The sequence below is a fragment of the Trichomycterus rosablanca genome, chromosome 2 (assembly GCF_030014385.1).
Source record: "Trichomycterus rosablanca isolate fTriRos1 chromosome 2, fTriRos1.hap1, whole genome shotgun sequence".
Lineage (NCBI taxonomy): Eukaryota > Metazoa > Chordata > Actinopteri > Siluriformes > Trichomycteridae > Trichomycterus > Trichomycterus rosablanca.
Window position 1 is genome coordinate 37,503,552 of NC_085989.1, and position 26,622 is coordinate 37,530,173.

The window sequence follows — 26,622 nt, forward strand, 5'->3', positions numbered from 1 at the left end:
AACTTTTAGGAGCTGCTAACTGAGCTACTTAGCTAACTGTTCACGTCACAAACACATTAATGTGTACTACATAGTGCACTAGATAGTGTGAAAGATAATAGATTTATGTTCCCTACATAGTGCACTAGATTGTATATTAGAAAATAATTTATGTTCCCTACATAGTGCACTAGACAGTATATTAGAAAATTGATTTATGTTCCCTACACAGTGCACTAGATTGTATATCAGATAACGGATTTAATACGCGATGAGGAATAAAGTCTGTGTCGCCTGCGTGCGTGTGTGTGTGTCGCTCTTGGCCGCTCGTTCTGGATTCCGGGAGATTTTATCTGACTTGCGGGCATCAGAGAGCTGCTATGTATACAGTGTATCACAAAAGTGAGTACACCCCTCACATTTCTGCAGATATTTAAGTATATCTTTTCATGGGACAACACTAACAAAATGACACTGTGACACAAGGAAAAGTAGTCTGTGTGCAGCTTATATAACAGTGTAAATTTATTCTTCCCTCAAAATAACTCAATATACAGCCATTAATGTCTAAACCACCGGCAACAAAAGTGAGTACACCCCTAAGAGACTACACCCCTAAATGTCCAAATTGAGCACTGCTTGTCATTTTCCCTCCAAAATGTCATGTGACTCGTTAGTGTAACTAGGTCTCAGGTGTGCATAGGGAGCAGGTGTGTTCAATTTAGTAGTACAGCTCTCACACTCTCTCATACTGGTCACTGAAAGTTCCAACATGGCACTCCATGGCAAAGAACTCTCTGAGGATCTTAAAAGACGAATTGTTGCGCTACATGAAGATGGCCAAGGCTACAAGAAGATTGCCAACACCCTGAAACTGAGCTGCAGCACAGTGGCCAAGATCATCCAGCGTTTTAAAAGAGCAGGGTCCACTCAGAACAGACCTCGCGTTGGTCGTCCAAAGAAGCTGAGTGCACGTGCTCAGCGTCACATCCAACTGCTGTCTTTGAAAGATAGGCGCAGGAGTGCTGTCAGCATTGCTGCAGAGATTGAAAAGGTGGGGGGTCAGCCTGTCAGTGCTCAGACCATACGCCGCACACTACATCAAATTGGTCTGCATGGCTGTCACCCCAGAAGGAAGCCTCTTCTGAAGTCTCTACACAAGAAAGCCCGCAAACAGTTTGCTGAAGACATGTCAACAAAGGACATGGATTACTGGAACCATGTCCTATGGTCTGATGAGACCAAGATTAATTTGTTTGGTTCAGATGGTCTCAAGCATGTGTGGCGGCAATCAGGTGAGGAGTACAAAGATAAGTGTGTCATGCCTACAGTCAAGCATGGTGGTGGGAATGCCATGGTCTGGGGCTGCATGAGTGCAGCAGGTGTTGGGGAGTTATATTTCATTGAGGGACACATGAACTCCAATATGTACTGTGAAATACTGAAGCAGAGCATGATCCCCTCCCTCTGGAAACTGGGTCGCAGGGCAGTGTTCCAGCATGATAATGACCCCAAACACACCTCTAAGACGACCACTGCTTTATTGAAGAGGTTGAGGGTAAAGGTGATGGACTGGCCAAGCATGTCTCCAGACCTAAACCCAATAGAGCATCTTTGGGGCATCCTCAAGCGGAAGGTGGAGGAGCGCAAAGTCTCGAATATCCGCCAGCTCCGTGATGTCGTCATGGAGGAGTGGAAAAGCATTCTAGTGGCAACCTGTGAAGCTCTGGTAAACTCCATGCCCAGGAGAGTTAAGGCAGTTCTGGGAAATAATGGTGGCCACACAAAATATTGACACTTCAGGAACTTTCACTAAGGGGTGTACTCACTTTTGTTGCCGGTGGTTTAGACATTAATGGCTGTATATTGAGTTATTTTGAGGGAAGAATAAATTTACACTGTTATATGAGCTGCACACAGACTACTTTTCATTGTGTCAAAGTGTCATTTTGTCAGTGTTGTCCCATGAAAAGATATACTTAAATATCTGCAGAAATGTGAGGGGTGTACTCACTTTTGTGATACACTGTATATGGGAGACTCCCGGAACTTCCGGGAGACTTGGGATGTCTGTTAGATGGTCTGCGTGGAGGCAAGAGACTCAAAACATAAACTTAAAACATATTGCCACAGAGCAGTCAGGAGGGAAATGATGAGCACTTGTAGGATATTCGTGCATTGTACAAGGTGAGCACCAAGCAACAACCTCAGGTGCTCTTTTGAGAACCAGACCAAAAATGTTATGTGCACCCCTGGTAATGACTCTCCCAAAACATGGCAGTAGTTGAACTGGCTGCTCCAAATAGTCATTCATCTGCTCACACAACCTTTATGGCAAAGTGAAACCTTGAAATCGATTGCCACCCTATCTAGGGTACACCCATGCCTTTCCACCAAGCAGTTCCAGGTAGGCCCTGTGTTTAGGATGAAGTGGTTACAGAAGATCAATGAATGACTAAAAATACATCAGAATGGCAGAAACCAGTTTCTAAAGTAGAAATTGTTTTGCCCAGACCGTTAGCCGTCTTCGTGGAGCACTTAAAGTGCACATTTTATGTATATTTGCTCTGTGATTGTCATTTGGTTAAGTACTTCCCCCTGAGTTGTGTCCTTCTAATTGTTTTTGAATGTGCCAAGCTTCGATTTAATAGTGTTGTTTACCTTTGTATGAAAATCTGTAACTAGCCAATTACTTGCATTTAGAATATATTAAGCTTGCAAAGCAGCAGTTGGAAAAATCAATACTGCAGCTTTCACCCTGGAGCACTTTTTTTTCAGATCCGCTTAAGAAGACGTTTATAGAAGCTTGTTTTATTTAGCCAGCATAGGAGACGCCAGGTAAACTGATTTTCTAAGGCTTCTTGAAACACTTAATGGCATGTAGTATCTACTTGATAGGTTTTTTGACATGCCTAGGGATTGTTTGCACTTTAGAAAGCGCTACAGTTCACAACTCTCAATTTGAAAAGTGTCTATTTAATAGCATTTCTAAAACATTTCATTGTTAAAACTAGTTTGTAGGGCATCTTCTGACAGGAAAAATGATCCAGTGACCCTGACCAGAATAAGTGGGGTTAGTGAAAATGAAGTGAAATTAAATTATATAGTAAAAGACTAAACTAAAACTGCTTAAAGGTCCTGTCACACCAATAACTTCTGCTACAATTTGCTATAATTTGTGAAGTGGGCGTGGCCAAGCTAGGAGAACTTTGCAGAAAATTGTCCCCCATTGTGGTTCAGTCAGCATTCTAGCTGTGATTTGGGATTGTAGCTATGCCCACCTTGCAGTTTAGGAATTTCTGGAAGTTCTGAATTTGCAGACTTAATGCATTTAATAAACTTGGGGTAGCTCTGTCACCCCACAGCAAGAAAGGCCAGGGTTCGATTCATGGTATGGATCCTTTCTCTGTGTAGTTTGCATGTTCTCCCTGTGTCCATGTGGATTTCCTGCACGTGCTCCGGTTTCCAAAGATGTGCAGTCAGGCCATTTGAGGCTACTGAAATTGCCTTAAGTGTGAATGAATGTGTGATGTTAGTAAGTAATCTGTGATGGACCACCTACCTTTGGCCCGATGAATCAGCCCCACCGTGCCCTGACCAGGATAAAGCGTCCAACCTCCACTTTATAGTGGGTCCAGTTTTCTCCAAAATCACTGAGCAGGATGTATCAACACACTCTGGACAGGACTGCAATCCAATCAAAGGACCACACCAACTCCTCTTTATCAAACATAGCCAATCATGTCTGTATGTAAATGCCTGACAGGCTGATAGCCCCGTTAGGGATTCAAACCCTGGATTGCAGTGGTAGTGGGTTAGCACAAATTAACGCTGCATCACCCAAATGCTTAGCTATGCCATTTCTCTAGCTCAAAATACACGCTTATGCTTGTGCCTTACAGGAGAATAGGTCTCACTTTTTAAACCTACATATCTGGTCAAAGATTGATGAAGCATTGCACAAAACAGTCAACATTTGGAGCCTCGTCTTCTATAATGAGCAAGTCCAGGGTTTTAGATAATTGCCTGCAAGTCAATTTCAAGCAATCTTTCAAAAGAACTAGAGGAAGAGCTGAACGTTGTTGTAAGGCTTGTCACATCTAACAGGCCTCATTATCCTCCCACTTTAATAGGAAGCTATGCGCTGAGTCAGTGCAGCGGCGTCAGATTTCAGTCCGGCACTAATAAGAGAAAGACACATAGTGGCGCAATCGACACATCAGCGCACTAAGACGCCAAGATGAAAAAATGGGAGAGAGGATGTGGGAGAAAAATGGTAAGGAAAGAGAGTGAAAAAGCAAGAGGTTATCACTGTGTTCAGGACTACAAACAGCCCTATTCCTCTGTACCTGATGTTGGTCTCTTGACGCTGATAGACTCTGCTTCTCCTATTTAGAGGATAATGAGATTGCTCTCCACACAAAACTGTGCAGACTACAGAGCAGTGATGTACAATACACTGACACGCCGAATCTCTTCTCACTTACACTGATCTCTGAGCCAAGATCCACACATCCACCACATATCTCCCACACTTACACCTGCGTTTAACACGCGATACACAAACAAGTGCACATAGAGGTCAAGAAAACGAAGGCGAGTGGGTTAGCGGCACATTCTATCGGCTCAGCCTGTGCCGGCTTTTAATAGAATTCCACATGCCGTCTTCCTCAGGTGGTAAAAGGATGCAATAAGGCTGGAAGGGAGGCGCTGACTAATTGAAAAGAGCCCAGCAGAGCAGAATTTGATACACGGCCATTCCTCACGGCCCTCGGCTGGCGTATGAAATCTCACACTAGTAAGCACATACAACAAGAGAGAGAGAGACTCGTTCTCCCACGCTGGTATACCGAGTACGGTTCACAGCAGTCGTACCATACTGTGACCGCAGCATGTGGGTGTGTGTTTGCGTTGAGACGAGGTTAAGACATGGTGGATAGCTGCTGGCTATCCAGCAAAAACACACAGCAGATTGACTCACCACTGAGCCGACGCAGAGCCTGCATGGTTTTAATAGCAGAGAAATATTAGCATTGGAAAGTAATGCCTAGAAAACATGGTAGAAATGTCTTGATATCATGAACCTGAACAAACCTAGCCATGCATAAAATCATGCTTAGTACTCTGTAAAAATGATCTTTTAAATGGCTTTTTAAAGCAATCATGCATTATTCACATCTCTGAGGAATATAAAGGAGATGTATAATGTATCTTTCAGCTTATTTACAACACAAATAAGTGGCTAGTGTACAACCCCAAATCAGAAAAAGTTGGGACAGTATGGAAATTTCAAATAAAATAAAAATGCAGAGTTCCTTACATTTACCTTGCTTCTTATTTGATTGCAGAGAGTTTTAACCCAAGATATTTCATGTTTTGGCTGCTCAACTTCACTTAATTTGTTAATATAAATCTATTCCTGAATTTCAGGTCTGCAACACATTCCAAAAAAAAGGGCTAGTAATGATGCGAAAAAACTAAATATTTAAGTGATTCCAAACAGGTGATGTCAACAGGTGATTGTAATCATGGTTTGGTACAAAAGCAGCATCCAGGAAAGGCTGAGTCTTTGATGAGCAAAGATGATCAGAGGATCTCCAGTTTATCAACAAATGTGTGAGAAAATGATTGAAATGTTTAAAAACAATGAACCTCAAAGAAAGATTGGAAGGGATTTGCATATTTCTCCCTCTACAGTGCATAATAGCATTAAACGATTTAAGGACTCAGGAGGAATTCCAGACTGTTATGAACAACAAATCCAAAAGCCAGGGTCTGTCATGGTATGGGGTGTGTCAGTGCCTTTGGCAAAGGTCATTTACACTTCTGTGATGGCAGCATTAATACAGAAAAGTACATTGAGATCTTACAGCAACATATGCTGCCTTCAAGACGTCATCCTTTCCAGGGACGTCCATGCATTTTTCAACAAGACGATGCTAAATCACATGCTGCACACATTACAAAGACATGACTGCGGAAGAAGAGGGTACTGGTACTGGACTGGCCTGCCTGCAGTCCTGAACTGTCCCCAATAGTGAATGTGTGGAGAATTTTGAAACGAAAAATGCGACAACAACGACCCCGTACTGTTTCACATCTTAAGACGTATTTGCAGGAAGAATGGGACAAAATAAAAGCTGAAACACTAAATCACTTGGTATCCTCGGCACCAAAACGTCTTTTAAGTGTAGTGAAAAGGAATGGCAACACTACAAAGTGGTAAATGCTTTACTGTCCCAACTTTTTTTGGAATGTGTTGCAGGCCTGAAATGCAGGAATGAATGTTTATTAATAAATGAAATGAAGTTGAGCAGATTAAACATAAAATATCTCAGGTTCATCCTGTCTGCAATGAAATTTTTTTTTTATTATTTGCATTTGCCATGCTGTCCCAAGTTTTTCTGATTTGGGGGTGTAATAAAAACAAGATAATGTACACTTTTTGGTAACAAACCCCCTTTTTAGAAAAGTTGGGACACTTTGTAAAATGCAACTGAAACAAGAATCTGTGATTTGTTTATTCTCTTGAACCTTTATTTAACAAAAATAAAAAAAAATTCTTGTTTTCCAGCATTTTCATTGACCAACTTTACTGTATTTTTTTAATATAAAAATATTTAAATTTGAATTTGGGGCCTGCAACACCCCGTAAAAGTGAAGACAGAAGCATGTTTATCACTGTTATATCACTTTCCTTATTATTTACACTTTTTAATAGGTTTGGAACTGTTGATGCTAATTGGAATACTTGCTCACTGATTACAAGAAAGCTGCTCAACAGTTAATCATCACTAATGTCTGATTCTGCTCATGATGTGCTAATCTGGATTGCAGGCAGGCCAGTCAAGCACACTTGCGTCTAGCAAATGTATCTACAAAGCCATCCTGTTAGAGTGTATGTAAAATTAGGCCTGGCATTGCCTTGCACAAATAACCATTGACTTCTCAGGAGAAGATGTCGCCTTGATGGCAGCATGTGTCTCTCTTAAATCCCCAGCACCTGTATCTATGGTACTTTCATACATACGCAAGTCACCCATGCAATCCCATACCAGTTTTTGGCATCTGCCTTGATTTTTTTGGCACCAAGGTCGTCCATTTTTCGAGAAAACAATCTGAAACGTGGACACATTTGCCCACAGCATACATATTTACTCTCTTTTGGTCCATATGGGATGACCTTGGGCCCAGAAAACTCAACATCATCTGCATATAATTGATGGTCAGCTCTCTCTCCACCTATTAGAGTCTTGTTGTGTTTCTTATGTAGCGGAGTCTGTGTTGTGTCTGTTTTTCAAGATATCCCCAAGATATCCCCAAGTCCATGTGGCTATATTGATCAGAGTGACATGCCATCTGAGGACATTCAACAGTGGTTTTAACAGTGCCCATTTTTTTTACAGTGTTATGTACGATGGATGTTTGTTTAGTTTGTTGTTTTCTAATTCTTAACGCCACGTCAGCTGCTTTGGCTATCATCATGGCTAGCTAAAAGTGGTGGGTAGATTTGCTTTCTTAACAAGTCCGTATGATGAGTGATTATGTAACAATGTGGCTATAGAGTTTTAATAGTTTTTTTTTTTTTAATCTTTTTTTTTATATGGCGTTTTTAATTGTGAGTGCTTCCAAGAATTTAAGCAGTTTTTGGGAGGGTACCGAGGTGAAAATTTCCCTGTAGCTGTCTGTACTGTAGAACTTTGCTCTGATGGCGTTCATCTGTTGGCATGAATGGAGAATGTGTTTAATTGAAGTTCTTGATCCACAGAATGAGCAAGTGGGGGCCTGGTCTCCTTTTAGCAAGTATGTATGGGTCAATTTGGTGTGTCCTGTGCAGTACATTATGTATATACAATATTATGTATGGTAGATGATAAAAAAATACATGTGAAAACCATAGTTTGATTGACAATTTCCATCCTTTTATACCCAATCTTGATTCCTCTAGCTGTTACCAATTCACATGCATATTGTGTAATAAATAATAATTATTGTGTAATAAAGATTTAATTATTTATTCTCTTATTTGACTTTTGTCACATTTTATGTTGCTCAAATATAAATCATTTCTTTATTCCTTTGCCCGATATATAGATGTTCAAGAAAATTAAACAATTACAGATGCCTTTATTAAGTTTTACTAAATGTCCCAGCATTTCTGGACATGTTTGTTGTCAATTTGACAAAAAAACTAGGGCGGTTCGACTCCAAAAACTGTGGAATCAGCTTGGATTCCATGTTCTTATGCTTATCTTATTAACCTAAATATGAGGGATCTTCAAAAAGTTTCTGCACTTTTATATTTTTGTTAGAAACGATAAGGATGGGCGGAGTAGTAACTGGTCGTGTCTGAGAGACTGAGAGAGAGCTTATAGTCCGGATTTAGCGTCATCTGATTTCCACCTTTTTGGACGCTCCAAGAAGCTTTAAGGGGAAGAAGATTTTCATGTGATGATAATGTGAAAGCAGAGGTGCATCACTGGCTAAACGCTCAACCAAAAACATTTTTGCTGATGGCATTAAAAGGTTGGTACGACGCTGGTAAAAATGCATCGAAAGGTGACTATTTATTAAGAACTTTAAAAACAAATGACATCACTTTTCTACATAGAGTTTTAAAAAGTGCGGAAACTTTTTGAAGAACCCTCGTAGTTGTTTTGCTTTCATTTCTCATTTTGAATATAACTTCCGGCTGTCTCTTGCTGTGTATCTATTGACACCATACATGTGTTGTTGGGCATTTTAAATGCTTTGAAATGTATCATATGCAATGTAAACAAAGATGTATGTTTCCTAGTAATGTAAAGATAATTGCCCACACAGAAACTCACAGTGCACATTAATATGTTTTCTCTTGTCAAGCATTACTTGTGAACCCAGCCTTAACCTGTGCATCCTCAATAACAATATAAGTGTATTATTTTATCTGCTGTGAATGCAACACTATTAGATAAACATGCTCGAAGAAAATTCTGTCATTATCATACATATATACAGTACATTACAGATTCGTCCTAATTCGCTCGTGTCACTCAGACAACCAGACAGTGGGAGCTTTTATTACTGTTTCAGACCTGATATTGCTGTAGCGCTGTCAGGAGTCAAAGTTAATTTCATAATGCCTGTATGACATGTAGCGCATCAGGATTTATAAGCACTATTAATCACTTGTTTTACAAGGTTTTGCCCAAACAAAACAAGCAGGTGCATGGAGACCCACACAAACAGGCTCAGGATTAGTGGTGTTATAGTGTCACAGTTGCATGGTGTAATAACCTTATTAAAATGTCATAATTTAATTGTCTAACAATTAAGCAATCATTTTAAATAACACACGCAGGCTGTAAGTTTTAAATTAAACTACAGTATTTACACATGCTTTTCCATAGTACACTGACATTCATAAATACTATTGTATTTTATTTATGCATTTTCTCCCATTTTCTCCCAAATGAGTGTAGTCAATTTGTCTTCCGCTGCTGGGGGATTCCTGATTGCAGTTGAGGTGGGTATATTGCTGCTCACGCCTCCTCCGACCCGCACGCAGCCTTTAGCGGAACCCTTTTTTCACCCATGCATTCTGCACAGGCGCCTCTTTATCAGGGTCCTTACACAGCGTTTGAAGACCCCACCCACGTAGTCCGGCCATCCCTCCCTAGCAGAAACATGTCTGCTGCAGGCACTGCCAATTATGCCTGCTAGATGGCGCCAAGTCGACCAAGGTATTGTATTGTTTTTTTTAAAGGTACATGATTTTACTGTAAGTATTGTCAAAGGGAATAAACATAAACACACATTATTTTAATAAGTAAAACATTAAAAGCATTTTAATTAACGCCTTATGTGCCACCCCTCCCTCACTTTCTTATATTAACACATTAAAAATATGTAGCATGTCCAATACCTTTGCCACATTTGTTACTCACATACATTGCAGTGTCTCTGTGTACGTCCACATATATCAAACCACTTATTAATAAAAAAAAAATCTAACAAATTGATTGAAGCAATAATCAGCTGAGTTATAGAGATTAATCGGACAGATATTACAAAGCAATGATTTATTTTGCAGTGCCCATCTCATTTCTACTCAATAGACAAAGACAGGCGACTCCTGGTGATTATTTATTAACTATAATAAATGCAAGTCCACATTAGGCAAAGCACGGCTGGTTTAATAGTTTAAATATAGCTGTGTTTACTTATTTAAATGGAGGCTTTAGAACACTTGTAGTCTCTGTTGGGCTAACAGGGCCTTGCTGACCGGTTGAACAGGGTAAGCAGAGTAAGAGCTAAGCATCACATCATAAACTGTGATAATCTTAAGTTTAACCTGGATGCCAGCTTCCTGTGTTGAAGAGTTTAGAATAACTAGGGCTTTTTTATTTTTTAAAGAAATGGGACATAGCACTGTCACCTCACAGCAAGAAGGTCCTGAGTTTGATCCCCAGGTGGGGCGGTCCGGGTCCTTTTTGTGTGGAGTTTGCATGTTCTCTCCGTGTCTGCGTGGGTTTCCTCCAGGAGCTCCAATTGTTGTTCATGCAGCCGCCCAGCCCAGACAGATGGCAGAGCTGCGCTTCGATACGATGTATTCGAAAAGCCAGCTCTGGTATGCTAGCGTATTTTACCGCTGCACCACCTGAGCAGCCTACATGCAGTCAGGTTAATTGGAGATACAAAATTGTCCATGACTGTGTTTGACATTAAACTTGTGAACTGATGAATCTTGTGTAATGAGTAACTACCTGTCCTGTCATGAATGTAACCAAAGTGTGTAAAACATGACATTATAATCCTGATAATTAAAACATAATTTAAATAAATGTAAATTCAGTAAATGCACCTTATAAACCTGCTGCCAATGCAACATCATAAAGCAGCTAAACATGCTTGGAGAAGAGCACTAATTGTGTTATTTTGCATACTGTATGTACGACCTTACATATGCCCATAATTAACTTGTGTCACTCTGATAGGCAGGAAGCATCCTCAGCTGGCTGTGCCCTCGTCATGATTCAGACTAATTTCTAACACAGCATACTAAGAGTTATCAGTTATCTCACCTGCTTGCTTCATTGGTTTCACATTGTACAAGCCTACATTTTGCCCAAACAAAACAAGCAGGCACACAGGTGCACTCACAAACAGGCCCAAGCTTGGGGACATGCCAAGGGCGAGGTGCCATCATTGGCATGTTTGCAAGACAGAGGGACAGGTGACGCTGCATCACCAGTGAGAGAGTGGGGAGCTGAGCCTGCCAGAGCAGCCAGGATGGGGCATGAGGAAAAGGTGCCTGGGGATGGGAGGGGGATGGGTGTGTGTGTGTGTGTGTGTTGTGGGGCCTCCTTGTTCTTTGCCATGCAATAAAAATGCTAATCTGCTCAGTTCCCCTGTTGATAGGCTCTATGGAAAACAGGTTAGAGTTCCTCGCTCCACATGTGTACCCTCAATTTACCAGTTGGCCTTTTCTTTATTCTAATCTCTTTAGGTGTTCTTCATTAAAAGCCAGTAGCCTGGATGTTTTTACACCTCAACTGGTCTGATAATGGCAGCAAGTGGACCTGATCTGACGAAACCACAGCTGTGTCTGAGAGAAAAAACAGGAGCTGCAGCAATATTAGCCCAATAAAGGTCAAGAAGAGAAGGGATTCAGACAGATCACGGGATCTTGGTGAGGTCTGTTCTAGTGGATACATTTTACTACCTCAAGTGTAGCGGTGTATATTAGATTATATTCACATGTAAGATTTTACCTCAGACACATTTGATACACTTCATATCATACCAAACACCTTTGATTTTAAATGGTGGTTGTGTGGGAACCAAGGTTCATATGAGATCATGATTCCCTGGCTTTGTGTATCCTACACCTACACCTCAATTACAACAATACAACAATTCTATCTAAAATCAAGTTCAAATAACTTCAACAACAAAAAAGCAACACTGTAATTAGCCAGGTGATGTCTCCATTAAAACAGGGCTGGCAAAACTGCCTGTGATCAGTGAGCCAAAGCAAAGTCGTCTGCCCGGCTTGGCCTCCGTAATCGCCTCGCCCTGCTCTTCCACACAAAAAAATAGAGTCAAAAATAAAAGGAGGGGTAATAAATGAAAATCAAACATAAATCTGCATAATGTCGCCTTTGTTCCCATTTTGGCCTCTTTAACTTTCACATCGAATTAGCTTCAGGGAGTGTTTTTGAGGAGATACGGGGCCTCCCATCCCCTCTTTCCTCCAGCTGGAAGAAGGGGTTGGCGTGGTACGGGCTACTCCCGAGAGACTGGTTATGACAAATAAGATTAATGTCTCTCAAGTCTGAAGAGGACCACAGATTAGGATGATAGGTGATTTTCTCAAGAGAACGTACATGCGAATGCATGCATGTGGTTGCTAGAGAATATGTCCATCCTCTGTGTTGGGGACCTATGCTGGGTCTCCATCCTCCCCCTTTTCTATTGACCTCTAAAACATAAGGGGTCAGCAGGGCAGGGGTCAGGGGTGCTTTGGAGGGTTTCCCTATTTTACTCTATCTTAAGGAGCAATGAAGCGGAGGATGTGGAAAATCGCTCATAAACCAGCAGCGTAAAAACCCTATTATCATCAACAGTGAAAACAAAGGAGCATCGAACTAGCACCGGGCTTCTTCACCGACGTTAAGTAACACTAGTTTTGTTCTATCAAGTGAGCAAGAAGGACAATACGGATTGATAATGATCCTCAATCTATGGTACATTACCTTTACCAAGATATAAGCGGCAAATCCGACATAACACATTCTAATTCTTTCTCAATGCAGATAGATTTTCAATTTATCGACTCATCACATCATGTCTCCAGAATGAAACAATCAGCTATATCACTGGAGTTAGCGCTACTGGCTAATTACAGTCTATTACTCTCATCCTATCCCTCTAATAAGTAGTACTAACAGACTGTGAAGCAGCAGTTCATTCAGATTTAGATCTTATAGTGCCATCAGCATTGCATTTAGTTCCTCTCTATTTCAGTAAGTGCCTCTGTGTATATGCATCAAGATGCTGGAGAAAACAGAGCATGGGTCACCCACAGTGTTGGGAAGATTACTTATTAATGCATATTAAGTTATCAATGCTTGAATACTAAATATAGTGTCCAAAATGTGTAAAATAATACACAAAGTATTCTCTAGGAACAGTGGTAGCCTAGTGGGTAGAGCTTTGGGCTATCAACCGAAAGATTGGCGGTTCAAATCCAGGCTCAGCTATGCAGCCACTATTGGTTCCTTGAGCAAGGCCCTTAACCCTGTCTGCTCCAGGGGCGCTGTACGATGGCAGACCCTGCGCTCTGACCCCAGCTTCCAAACAAGCTGGGATATGTGAAGAAAGAATTTAATTGTACTGTACATCTGTATATGTATATATGACAAATAAAGGATATCTATCTGTTATATCTATCTCTCTAAAAAAGCACTTTAAAACTTTAGCAGGTTGGTTCAGGAGGCTTGGCACCACTGATTCAACACTTGCTTCCCCCCGTGGCTTAAATAGAATTATTTTATTGAATCAATTTCTAAAACTTACTGAAACTATGAACGAATGAAATGAAGTGTGGGGGCAAATGTCACTGTTGGGCTGAACACATCCAATATAAAACAAGCCCAATGGACGACCAATATTAAATTACATACTGTAGCTATCTGATCAAGTTTTAAAACTGCTCTAATATTACAGTTCAGTAGCTTAACCTCTTAGCTACCTCTACATACACTGATCAGCCATAACATTAAAACCACCTCCTTGTTTCTATACACACTGTCCATGTTATCAGCTCCACTTACCATATACAGTGCCTTGCAAAAGTATTCAGCCCCCTTGAACTTTTCAACCTTTTGCCACATTTCAGGCTTTAAACATAACGATATGAAATTGTAATTTTTTGTGAAGAATCAACAACAAGCGGGACACAATCGTGAAGTGGAACGAAATTTATTGGATATTTTAAACTTTTTTTAGAAATAAAAAACTGAAAAGTGGGGCATGCAATATTATTCAGCCCCCTTGCGTTAATACTTTGTAGCGCCACCTTTTGCTGCGATTACAGCTGCAAGTCGCTTGGTGTATGTCTCTATTAGTTTTGCACATCGAGATACTGAAATTTTTGCCCATTCTTCCTTGCAAAACAGCTCGAGCTCAGTGAGGTTGGATGGAGAGCGTTTGTGAACAGCAGTTTTCAGCTCTTTCCACAGATTCTCGATGGGATTCAGGTCTGGACTTTGACTTGGCCATTTTCACCTGGATACGTTTATTTGTGAACCATTCCATTGTAGATTTTGCTTTATGTTTTGGATCATTGTCTTGTTGGAAGATAAATCTCCGTCCCAGTCTCAGGTCTTTTGCAGACTGCAACAGGTTTTCTTCCATAATGGTCCTGTATTTGGCTCCATCCATCTTCCCATCAATTTTAACCATCTTCCCTGTCCCTGCTGAAGAAAAGCAGGCCCAAACCATGATGCTGCCACCACCATGTTTGACAGTGGGGATGGTGTGTTCAGGGTGATGAGCTGTGTTGCTTTTATGCCAAACATAACGTTTTGCGTTGTGGCCAAAAAGTTCGATTTTGGTTTCATCTGACCAGAGCACCTTCTTCCACATGCTTGGTGTGTCTCCCAGGTGACTTTTTATAGATATCTTTGAGAAATGGCTTTCTTCTTGCCACTCTTCCATAAAGGCCAGATTTGTGCAGTGTACGACTGATTGTTGTCCTATGGACAGATTCTCCCACCTCAGCTGTAGATCTCTGCAGTTCATTCAGAGTGATCATGGGCCTCTTGGCTGCATCTCTGATCAGTCTTCTCCTTGTTTGAGCTGAAAGTTTAGAGGGACGGCCGGGTCTTGGTAGATTTGCAGTGGTCTGATACTCCCTTCATTTCAATATGATCGCTTGCACAGTGCTCCTTGAGATGTTTAAAGCTTGGGAAATCTTTTTGTATCCAAATTCGGCTTTAAACTTCTCCACAACAGTATCTCGGACCTGCCTGGTGTGTTTCTTGGTCTTCATGATGCTCTCTGCGCTTTAAACAGAACTCTGAGACTATCACAGAGCAGGTGCATTTATACGGAGACTTGATTACACACAGGTGGATTCTATTTATCACCATCAGTCATTTAGGTCAACATTGGATCATTCAGAGATCCTCACTGAACTTCTGGAGTGAGTTTGCTGCACTGAAAGTAAAGGGGCTGAATAATATTGCACGCCCCACTTTTCAGGTTTTTATTTCTAAAAAAAGTTTAAAATATCCAATAAATTTCGTTCCACTTCACAATTGTGTCGCACTTGTTATTGATTCTTCACAAAAAATTACAATTTCATATCTTTATGTTTAAAGCCTGAAATGTGGCAAAAGGTTGAAAAGTTCAAGGGGGCTGAATACTTTTGCAAGGCACTGTAGAAGCACTTTGTAGTTCTACAATTACTGACTGTAGTCTATTTCTCTGCATGCCTTGTTAGCCCCGTTTCATGCTGTTCTTTAATGGTCAGGACCCCTACAGGACCACCACAGAGCAGATATTATTTGGGTGCTAGATCATTCTCAGCACTGCAGTGACACTGACATGGTGGTGGTGTGTTAGTGTGTGTTGTGCTGGTATGAGTGGATCAGACACGGCAGTGCTGATGGAGTTTTTAAACACCTCACTGTCACTGCTGGACTGAGAATAGTCCACCAACCAAAAATATCCAGCCAACGGCGCCCTATGGGCAGCATCCTGTGACCACTGATGAAGGTCTAGAAGATGACCAACTCAAACAGCAGCAATAGATGCACGATCATCTCTGACTTTACATCTACAAGGTGGACCAACCAGGAAAAAGTGTCTAATGGAGTGGACAGTGAGTGTAATAGAGTGGACATGGTATTTAAAAACTCCAGCAGCGCTTCTGTGTCTGATCCACTCATACCAGCACAACACACACTAACACAATAGCACCATGTTAGTGTCACTGCAGTGCTGGGAATGACCCACCACCCAAATAATACCTGCTCTGTGGTGGTCCTGGTAGAGTCCTGACCATTGAAGAACAGGATGAAAAGGGGCTAACAAAGCATGCAGAGAAATATATGGACTACAGTCAGTAATTGTAGAACTACAAAGTGCTTCTATATGGTAAGTGGAGCTGATAAAATGGACAGTGAGTGTAGAAACAAGGAGGTGGTTTTAATGTTATGGCTGATCGGTGTAAGCTGCTGTGTTTATATCTTTAACCTACAATCAACTTTTAAAAGAACTTAAATCATGAATTTTTAATTTGGCTACAGAACTGTGTAAGTACAAATAGTGCTAGACACATCCTCTGTGGGATTTCTAACAACTTGCTTTTAAAGTAGGCCTTAATAATCTGAGAGCTGCGGCACTTAAAAAACTTCTTCCTACACATTGTTGAACAGATGTGAACATTACAGTTGCAGCTTTAAAGTGGCACAACAAATAGCCACAGGCGTTTATGTTCCCACACATCTAATTTACAAATCTGAATTAGATACGGCACTCTCATCAGAGCGTGCAAATATACACAGATTTACAAGCAATAAGCAAATATTAAAAATAAAGAAATAAATCAGATAACGTACTTTTCTATACTGCAGAGTCACTGTGAACTATGCAAAGTGCTTCTGTTTTCTTCAGGCTGCTTATATTGGCATATGCTTTTGTTTTAGAGCTTGAGACACCCCACTGCGGAGCCCTCCAGACAGGGAAAAAGACAGAGACAGAAGAAGACAGAAAGGAAAATGAGAAAGGCAGCCACAGAGGGCATCAGGTTGCCATGATACATTTGTAAAGTGCTTTATAAAGTATGTACCTAACTATTTCATGTCATTTCATCAGATGACACTTTTATACCATATATTAAACTACGCTACGTTAAACTACACTATAAAATAGACTCATAGTTAACATTATATTAATCTCTTTTTTTTTTAAATGCTCATGTCATGTGGTCACATGTCCCGAGATATTTTACTATATATTGGGAAATAGGGCGGCACGGTGGCTAATGGGTAGCACTGTCGCCTCACAGCAAGAAGGTTCTGGGTTCGATCCCCAGGTGGGGTGGTCCGGGTCCTTTCTGTGTGGAATTTGCATGTTCTCCCCGTGTCTACTGGGTTTCCTCCGGGTGCACTGGTTTCCTCCCACAGTCCAAAGACATGCAAGTGAGGTGAATTGGAGATACAAAATTGTCCATGACTGTGTTTGATTTAACCTTGTAAATTGATGAATCTTGTGTAACTAGTAATGCCTAGTTCACACTACACGATTTTTGCCCTGATTTTCGCTCGGTGACTGGTCGGCGCTAGATTTGCCGGCTCGGGAGCAACTTGGCGTTCGCCGAGCGCTCGGCAACCAAAGCGAGATTTCTAGCATGTCAGATATCTCAATCTGAGTTGCACAACTGGCAATGAGTGCTCTGTCGAACAGCCAATAAGAACGCAAGATACAGGGTGAGGGGAAACGCAGGGGAGAAGGTGTAAAAAGGTGGGACAGGAGCGTAATTGTATCAGAATACATCGGCACACACACAAGTTATACAGTATATCTGTCCTAATCGTTCTCTACAAAACACCAACGGTGCATTGGAAAAATATTTATTAACCTCCAACTCACTATAGAACAATCCATGCTGTTCATGTAGCCAAATACACTCAGATTCATTTATTTTTCCTCTGTGCTTTAATGCTGCACATCAGCACACAAACTTTGATCGCTCGCTACTTGTTGACGTGCATTTTTGGAAGTGGTATCATTAAACCTTTCGTCACTTCTCGCGTTTGTTTTCGTGACAAAATGTAGTTTGGGAGAGCAGAGAAGCTCGCCTGCGATTCCAGTTGGTGATAGATCGTGTAGTGTGAAACCCCCTATCGCCAATCAGTCATGTAGTTTGAAATACAGACCGACTTGAAATACTACCGATTACAAGAGATCCAGTTGTGTACAGCGACCTGACAACTTTGAAAGTCGTGTAGTGTGAACTTGGCATAACTAGCGTGTCTGTTATGAATGTAACCAAAGAGTGTAAAACATGACGTTAAAATCCTAATAAATAAACAAACATACAAGTGGAATTTAGCAAGTTCTTCCCGGGTTTTGTCATGGTAGGCCAGTTTTTTTTTCTTCCCATAATGCACAGAGGCTGTATCATATCTGCACAATCTGATTAATGTGTCTTACACCAAGAGGAACACACACACACACACACATACACACACAGGCCCTTCATTGTGACCTTTTCCACATCCTTTAGAAACTCTTCCAAAGAACAAGCTTTGTTCACAGTTTGAACTTACACACTGATCTGAACATCTCAAAATGAATACATGACAATGTGGAATGAAAGGTCAGTGGCTTGCTTGGATCTGGAACTTAGCGGAGTTGTTTTAGTTATGCCACACTATGTACTATTATTGTATAAATGTGTCTTTTGCGGGTGCATGGTTTTTTGCTGAACTCAGCACTTTTCTTAAAAATCCTCTCCAGCACTCATGCATTGGTAAATAAATTCGGTCACCATGCACCGCAGCCGCTCTTTGCAGTCTGTGGTGCGCAGCTGAACAACTGCTGATAATCTCTTTCAAAAGGCTGACATTTCACAATGGTTATACCATCATAACGGCAAGTTTAGGCAACAGTCTACAACGGAAAGGTAGGTTGCAATGACATGAGCAATGGGGCTGTGGATTCAATCCAATTCATTAGTTAGTGTGTGTGAAGAGTTTGCCATGTTCTTCCTAACGTACGTAGATCTCCTTTGGGTAATCCAGTTTCTTCCTACCTCTGAAAGAGAAGCAGAAGGTTATTTGACTACTGTAAATTGCACCTACTTGTAAGATTTATTTATTTATCAGGATTTTAACGTCATGTTTTACACACTTTACACTGGTTACATTCATGACAGAACAGGTGGCCACTCGTTACACAAAATTAATCAGTTCACAAGTTCAATGTTAAACAGTCATGGACAATTTTGAATCTCCAATTCAGCTCACTTGGGAGGGAATCGGAGCTCCCGGGGAAAACCCACCCAGACAGGGAGAACATACAAGCTCCATACAGAAAGGACCTGGACTGCCCCACCTGGGGGTCAAACCCACTTCTTGCTGTGAGGTGACAGTGCTACCCACTGAGCCACTGTGCCGCCCCCTACTTGTTAGAACATGAGTAAAAGTATGAGTGTTCTTTTTCTGTGCTGACTGCCATTCTACCCTGCATTAATAGATTCCAGGTACCCATGGCTGGTTGAAAATTAGTAAATGCTGGTATACTTAGTCTGCTTTGCATCCTACATTTCAAATACAATACATATAAAGGATTATATATTTTAAAAATGATGTATTTTAGTAAGTAAAGAAAACAATAACTGATATGGGTCATTATCTGACAAGTGTTGTCTACAATTGTTTTAGAGTTATTATTCTTATGAATTCAAAAGCTTAATGTTTAATTTTTATTTTCATCACTCATACAAAGTTCTTGTGACCTATATGTGGAATATAAGTGGTAAACAGAATCTGCATCTGTTTAGTGTCTTCATCTCTTTTTAGTATCGCAAAACGTGATTAAACATGATAAATGGGTCTTTTATTTGTTTTAATATTAATGATATTTTTTGAAAGGCTCATGTGTGTTTGCTTGTGTTTGGTACTGGAAATCTTGTAATAAAACAGTAAGATTTAAAGAGCCCTGCCAACAATTATAAATACGCTTTAGACATCAAAAAAGACTTTTATAGTCCTGCTAAGTGCCATGTCAATGTCAAATTATCACAATGAATTATTCTATATTATTATGCTGTATTTATAATATTTTAACAGGTAGTATTACAGGTGAAAAAACGAATGTGTCATGAAATCTTATCAGGAGTTATGCCTATAATGTTTGTTTAAAATTATATAGGTAACAACACCTTAGATCATTGTTTTCTTAAACAAAATGTTTCTTTATTTGTGTGATCAGATTATCACTAAATTGCAGTTGTAAGGCTTCAGACAAAGTGATTTTAACAGTCTGATGACATTAAGTCTTTCACTGTTACATTTTGAAAAGGTCAGTAGGTTATTTTGCCATAATCTTTAACAATAGATATTTATTTATTTATTAGGATTTTAACGTTATGTTTTACACACTTTAGTTACATTCATGACAGAAACGGTAATTACTCGTTACACAAGATTCATCAGTTCATAAGTTTTAATGTCAAACACAGTCACGGACACTTTTGTATATCTAATTCACCTCACTTGCATGTCTTTGGACTGTGAGAGGTAACCGGAGCTGCTGGAGGAAACCAACGCAGACTCCACACAGAATGGACCCGGACCGCCCCATCTGGGAATCAAACCCAGGACCTTCTTGCTGAGCCACACTGTGCATAAGTACATAATTGACTTTTTATAACGTGGACGTGATTGGATATTGTTTGGGACACTTTACTGAACGCAATACTACGCAAATGACAAAGTACATTAGAGTACAACTATGTTTTACTTTGCTGAGTAAGCACGTTAGGTGACAAACCTGCCTGTGCACAGTGAAATTTATAAGAGAATGTCAATAAAAAGTGAAACCAAATATAATTGCACAGATATAGTCATAACTAAGTGGCGCAGTTAGACGATCGGTGCAGGACTGAACAATAAAAACACGATGTCGGACAGCAGTGATGATGCATCCCTCTCCTCCTGGATCTGCTCTAACTGAGCGCATATGGTTCTTGCAGAACTCACTGAGGAAGCGGACCTTCTGCTGCTCTCAGTCTCATTTGCATGAGAAGAAAGCTATTGGTTTATGAAGTGTGATGTAAAACAATGACCTGCGAGCCTGGGGCCAAAGCCAGAAGATGATCTCATGGTTGGCGTGTCCAGAGAGAACGCGGTTTCACGCGGTAGGGAGGATTTGGTGTTTAAAAAGAAGTGAGTCAGAAAAAAACTGCGTTCTCTCTGTTGCGCTACTCGGTGTTCTTTTTTCTGACTTGTTGTTGAGTACAGTTGGGAAACACACAAACACTCAATAGTTAACAAAAGTTCAAAATTTGCTTTCATGTGCATTCAATATTAATGCAATTTTTTTATCAATACATGAGACAGCACGGTGGCGCACAACTACTGTAGTGTTGGTGTCTCCGGGTACTTTGGTCTCCTCTTAGCTTAAAAACTTGCAAAATGTGGCTTGACCGCTTTAAATTATTGATATAATGCAGTGAACAAGAATTATTACATTTGCTTAATTAAAATACGTACTGTTTACGACATTTCTTGGGATTTTACTCATTTTGTAACTGTCTCTTATGTGACTGAATGATTGGAAAACAAGTCGTAAGCTCGTTAAAAAAATGCTCTAATAATAATACAATGCATCAATTTAAAAGTGTGTATATGATTTTTAAAAAGTCAAATGTTGTATGTACTGATGTATGTGAAAACTTTACAAACAAAAGATTTACATACACTGATGTGTGTTGAACGTTTAACTTTCGTCAAAAACACGAACACACACACACACACACACACACACACACACAAAGAAACAAGGTTTAGATACACTGTGCTGTGTGTTGAACGTTTGATTTTTCTCAAAAACAAATACCAATGGAACATACTGTGTTGGTGCATTTAACTAAAAAAAACTGTAACACAACCATATGGTGGCTTAGTAATGCTATGATTTAGAAATAACGCTCTACCTTACTCGATCATGCTGCGTTATCCCAAAAATTGCTGATTCTCCTCATGGTGCAAAAAATGGTGTAGGCGTCGACGTGCCATAGCGTCATTAAATCATCTAGTTCAATGTTAGTCTCGGGAGATTTTTTTATGGATTAAATTAAGCACTTCCATCTTCATTCCCACCTGATCACAGCTATATAAATCCCAACAGCTGATCAGCAGACTTCAGAAAGCGCGACGCCTTCAGACGGTGCGGGTTGCAGGAGCAAGAGCGTGCAGAACTGTTTCATTTTTTTCGAAGGATTGGAGCTGAACTGAGAATCAAGCTGAATATAATAATAATAAATATATAAAATAATAATAATAAGTTGTGCAAAATCTTGATGGAAACTGGAAGTCACACCTTGCAGAATCGGAGCGATTGAAGCAAGCGCGCAGCTCGCTGAGGTACGACGGGAGCTGTCCGGTGCTGCATGCGCGTGTGTGCGCGCACCACTGCTGTTAAAGGGAGCTGTCCGGTGCTGAAGTTGCATTTTCACCACCAGCAACGCGCCAGCAACAGAGCGGACTGATCGAGGGCTGTGAGGTGTTTGCCATCGGACTGAACCGAAGCGTCACCATCGCAAAAAATTTGGGTTTCCCATCAACGGTGCATGAAGAGCGAGAGATCTGATCGAGCGGGCGGACGGACGAGTGGTTTTTTCCTTTTTTGCTGCACCGTGAAACATGCCAAGGTCTTTCCTGGTCAAAAAGGTTAAGCTCGATGATTTTTCGACTGATGACCTCGAGAGCTCGTATGGCAGATCCCGAGCGGACCTCAGCATCCGATTTCACGATAAAGGTAAAATACAAGGATGTGCAAATATGTTAGGCGGTTATGCATCGCATGATGTGATAAGTAGGCTATCTCTAAAACGTTTAGGGCAAAATTAAGGGGTTGCATTTATACCTAAAAGCATTGAAAACAGTGTGATATAACACACACTGACACTAAACCATTAATACTGAGCGCATGGATAATTAAATGTTTTAATTGCTCTCTAGAATACACGCGGTCGTCGAACAAGTGCAGGCATGAAGTGCACGCATGTTTTCCAATGTGATCCATGCTTTTACACTTATGTACCTAGTGGCAATCCATCACACACTGGCATCACCTTGTTTTCTTTCCAGAAGACACTCATTTCTATTTTTCTGTCGAGTCTACACATTTTGCATCATGTGTTGCGCCTAATACTGTTCGATTTATACGCATAATTGACATCTATGCGTAGAATACACTAAATCTTTCTTGAAAGTTAATGCATGCTTTCAAATGTGATTCGTTCTGGGTGTAGCTAAGCACACGATCCTTCGCATTGGCATGAAATATTCTCCGGGATCACAGATTTTGCCGAGTCTGCACATTCTGGTATCATGTGTTGCGCGCTGCCTCCGAAGTACTCCGAGTACTGAAGGACTTCACATGAAACCTGATCCTGAGTGCATAAGTAATTGCTGAATCGCTGGTTTAAAGCTTTTGATTTGCAATTAATATACACATGTCCTATAATTCGTGCACGTTTTTAAATGTGATCTGTAAGTTGTGCACCTGCTTGTCAGAATTGAAACACCATCTATGCCCGAAAATATTGTTTTGTTGAGTTGGCATAATGTGTTGCGCATGTGGCACAATTCAAAATACTATTTAAACACACTGATGATTCTCTGTTTCAAAAAGGAATTGTCATGTTTGGTCATTTTGAAATGACAAAATAGACAGAGCTGGGAAAAATAAGTTTGCAATGTAAAGGCAAGAAATAAACTGGAACAATAATGCCCTTGTGTTTATACTGTGCAACAAAATAAGTCCCAGTAACTCCCAGTAGTTACAGTGGTGAACAATTTATTAGTATTTATTAGTAAAATGCAGCCTGGAGAAAGAAGTTGAGTTCTTTCTTTCTCCACTGGATACAGACAAGATTACCTAATCACCCCATTTACTGGTATTTAGTTTTAAATTGTTTTAAGAATGCTCTGGAATTATAAAGATTCCTGTTGCTAAAACGGACACATGACCTTTCCCTTAAACAAGCTATTCCCTTTGATCTATATTTATTATTCACCCACGATTTTAAATGAGATCCATACCATGCAAACTTATGCACCTGACGCACCTGTGATTTAGATCAAGAGTCTGCACGTTTGCTATGTGTTGCGCTTAAATATGTGTTGCGCACAAATAAACATTAATACTCGGTGTTCTGATTGCTGACTTTGTCTATATAGACACCTGTATAATTCAAATTACATATCTAAATCATTTATAACTCGTGCATGTCTATGTAAATCGATGCACCTCCCAGCTGCATTCCATAATCATAAAATCTGCACGTTTGCCACCATGTGTTGCGCAGCTTGTGCACTCATATACTATATATATACTATACATATATCACATGTCCATAAAGCAACAACATTGGCAAATATCTTTAAATTTGCTTTGTATCATCATCATACCCACAGACTTAATTCCTCCTCCTAATATGAACAATACCGTACCGCCCTATCACTTTGTTTTCCAGGAGCGTGAGCACAGATTTTGTCGAGTCTGCAAATTTTGGCATCATGTGTTGCGCACAACCCCGATATGACGCAAAACACTCCTGATTACGTGTCCTTAGACTATTCAATGTATTTTGATTGCTTTCTGTATGTATTATAGAACCATGCTACACACAGATGTGTCATGAATTTATTCACGCTCCTACACGGCGCGCGCACACAACACACAGAGTGCATTAGGAGCGCGCGCTTGATCGTGTCTCGAGCTATTATTTCCGCACTACATAATACAGTACTCTCTCTCTCTCTCTGCACACTATTTGTCCACCAGTGCACTGACTCTTCAAAGATGTGCATTTTTCTCGGGCACACAGTCACATTACCGTGTTACACGTCGTCGTGCATGTGTGTCTACGCGGTAAAGCGTGTGCAGACCTGAAGATCGACCTATTTCTGCTCTGATCTTCGTCAGAGCAAACGCAGTTTTGAGTAGGGGAGATCATTCCCCCGTCGCCTTTGTCCTTAAATGGGTTAGCACACTAATTGAAATGGAGAGCTATTGATTTTTGGTGAGTGTTGCACTGAAAGACCTTTATGAGAAGTCATAGTAAATGCTAACCTGTAGAAAAAAGTGCTAAACTATAGAGATTTGTATCATTTAAGGGTAGCCTATTAAGGTAGTAGTACTAGTAAAGTAGTATGAGGTTTGAGAAGCTGTATATATCTATGTTGTATATATATTATATATATACATTGTTCATTCTTTATGAAGTGCTTTATTTCCCTAAAACAGTTTTTAAGCATGACACAACTGGATCACTGTGACTATATCAAACATTTAGTGAACTAGTTTGTGCATGATTTATCAATAATAATAATAATAATAATAATAATAATAATAATAATAAAAACAATCCAGGCACTATACTGTACATTTTCATGACTGAAACTGATACATTTACATCACTGGTCCAGTTTACTCTGGCTTTTTCCTTATAGGTGTAAGGTACAACTAAGCTCTTGCCCTGTCTGCTACATGAATAAGCAAATTTGATTCCCCCACCTCTCAAAACTTAACTGTAGTTGGATGAGTGCATATGAGGTGTGGGCAATGTCCTGCAAGAAACTGACACTCTTTCCAATTCATATTTCTCCCTCATTACTAATGCTGGGTAATGTCCAGATACAGTGTAAACCTGATCAGGTTTAATGGGTTACTAAAAATCAATGACTAAATATATTTATATTGGGAAGATCGAAATTCATTGTGCAACAAGAATATACTGTTGCATGTTTGTTAATGTAAGTGAAACTGTTGCTCACTGCTTCTGTTTTTTATTTGCAGGGTACATTAGTGACTACATAACCCCCTCCGTGTATGATGCAGAAAGTGATCGTGGGATTAAAGTGCCCTCACCCGGGCCCATCTACGAAAGCCTGCATGTTGACTACAGCGCACCTGATTCGGACCAGCCAGACAGCCCTCGCTCGGAGATCTCCTCCGGCTACATCAACGGCGACAACGCAGTAAGCGAGGGCTACACTGTAGATGCCTTTTTCATCACAGATGGCCGATCACGAAGAAGAGCAGTGGCCAGTGGGAGAAACGTGCAGCGGCACACATGCAACGAGTGTGGAAAAAGCTATGCCACATCATCCAACTTGAGTCGCCACAAGCAGACACACCGCAGCATGGACAGCAAGATGGCTAAGAAGTGCCCGACATGCGACAAGGTGTACGTCTCCATGCCGGCCATGGCCATGCACCTGCTGACGCACGACCTCAAGCACAAGTGTGATGTGTGTGGCAAGGCGTTCAGTCGGCCATGGCTGCTGCAGGGCCACATGCGCTCGCACACGGGTGAAAAGCCGTTTGGCTGTGCACATTGCGGCAAGGCTTTCGCCGACCGCTCCAACCTGCGCGCGCACATGCAGACGCACTCGGCCTTCAAACATTACAAGTGCAAGCGCTGCAACAAGACCTTCGCCCTCAAGTCCTATCTGAACAAGCACTATGAGTCAGCCTGCTTCAAGGGAGCCTTCTCACCGCTTATACCCGATTCATGAGCAAAAAATTTGCAGGTGCACCCACAGGGCTAAGTGCATTTCCTGCAACAAGGATTACTCGCATGCAACTTTTCTTTTACATGCATAACTATCTTCCCTTTGTTCACCCACTCCGATTTGAAATAGCAACACGCATTTCACCAAAAAACTCAAAAGACATTAAAAATGTCAAACTTTTTAAAAGGTCAAACCTTTTTTTAAGTATTGGATCACATTATATTGCTGCAAGTGGCCACTAAAGTGTTCAGCGTCGAGGTAAAACTATTTATTTATTAACTTATGTATGCCTATTTATTTATTTATTTATTTATGTATTGATTCTTTTTTACACCTA

The 26,622-nt window shown here is 40.6% G+C and overlaps 1 protein-coding gene across 1 annotated transcript; it reads left to right on the forward strand.

Annotated features, from left to right (window-relative positions):
* Window positions 1-22,329: 22,329 nt before the first annotated feature.
* On the forward strand, window positions 22,330-26,288 carry scrt1a (scratch family zinc finger 1a). Its single transcript, XM_062990816.1, has 2 exons — window positions 22,330-22,518; window positions 25,567-26,288. Exons 1-2 carry the CDS (start codon window positions 22,404-22,406, stop codon window positions 26,286-26,288), a joined length of 837 nt encoding a protein of 278 aa, XP_062846886.1. The 5' UTR covers window positions 22,330-22,403.
* The last annotated feature ends 334 nt before the right edge of the window (window positions 26,289-26,622 follow it).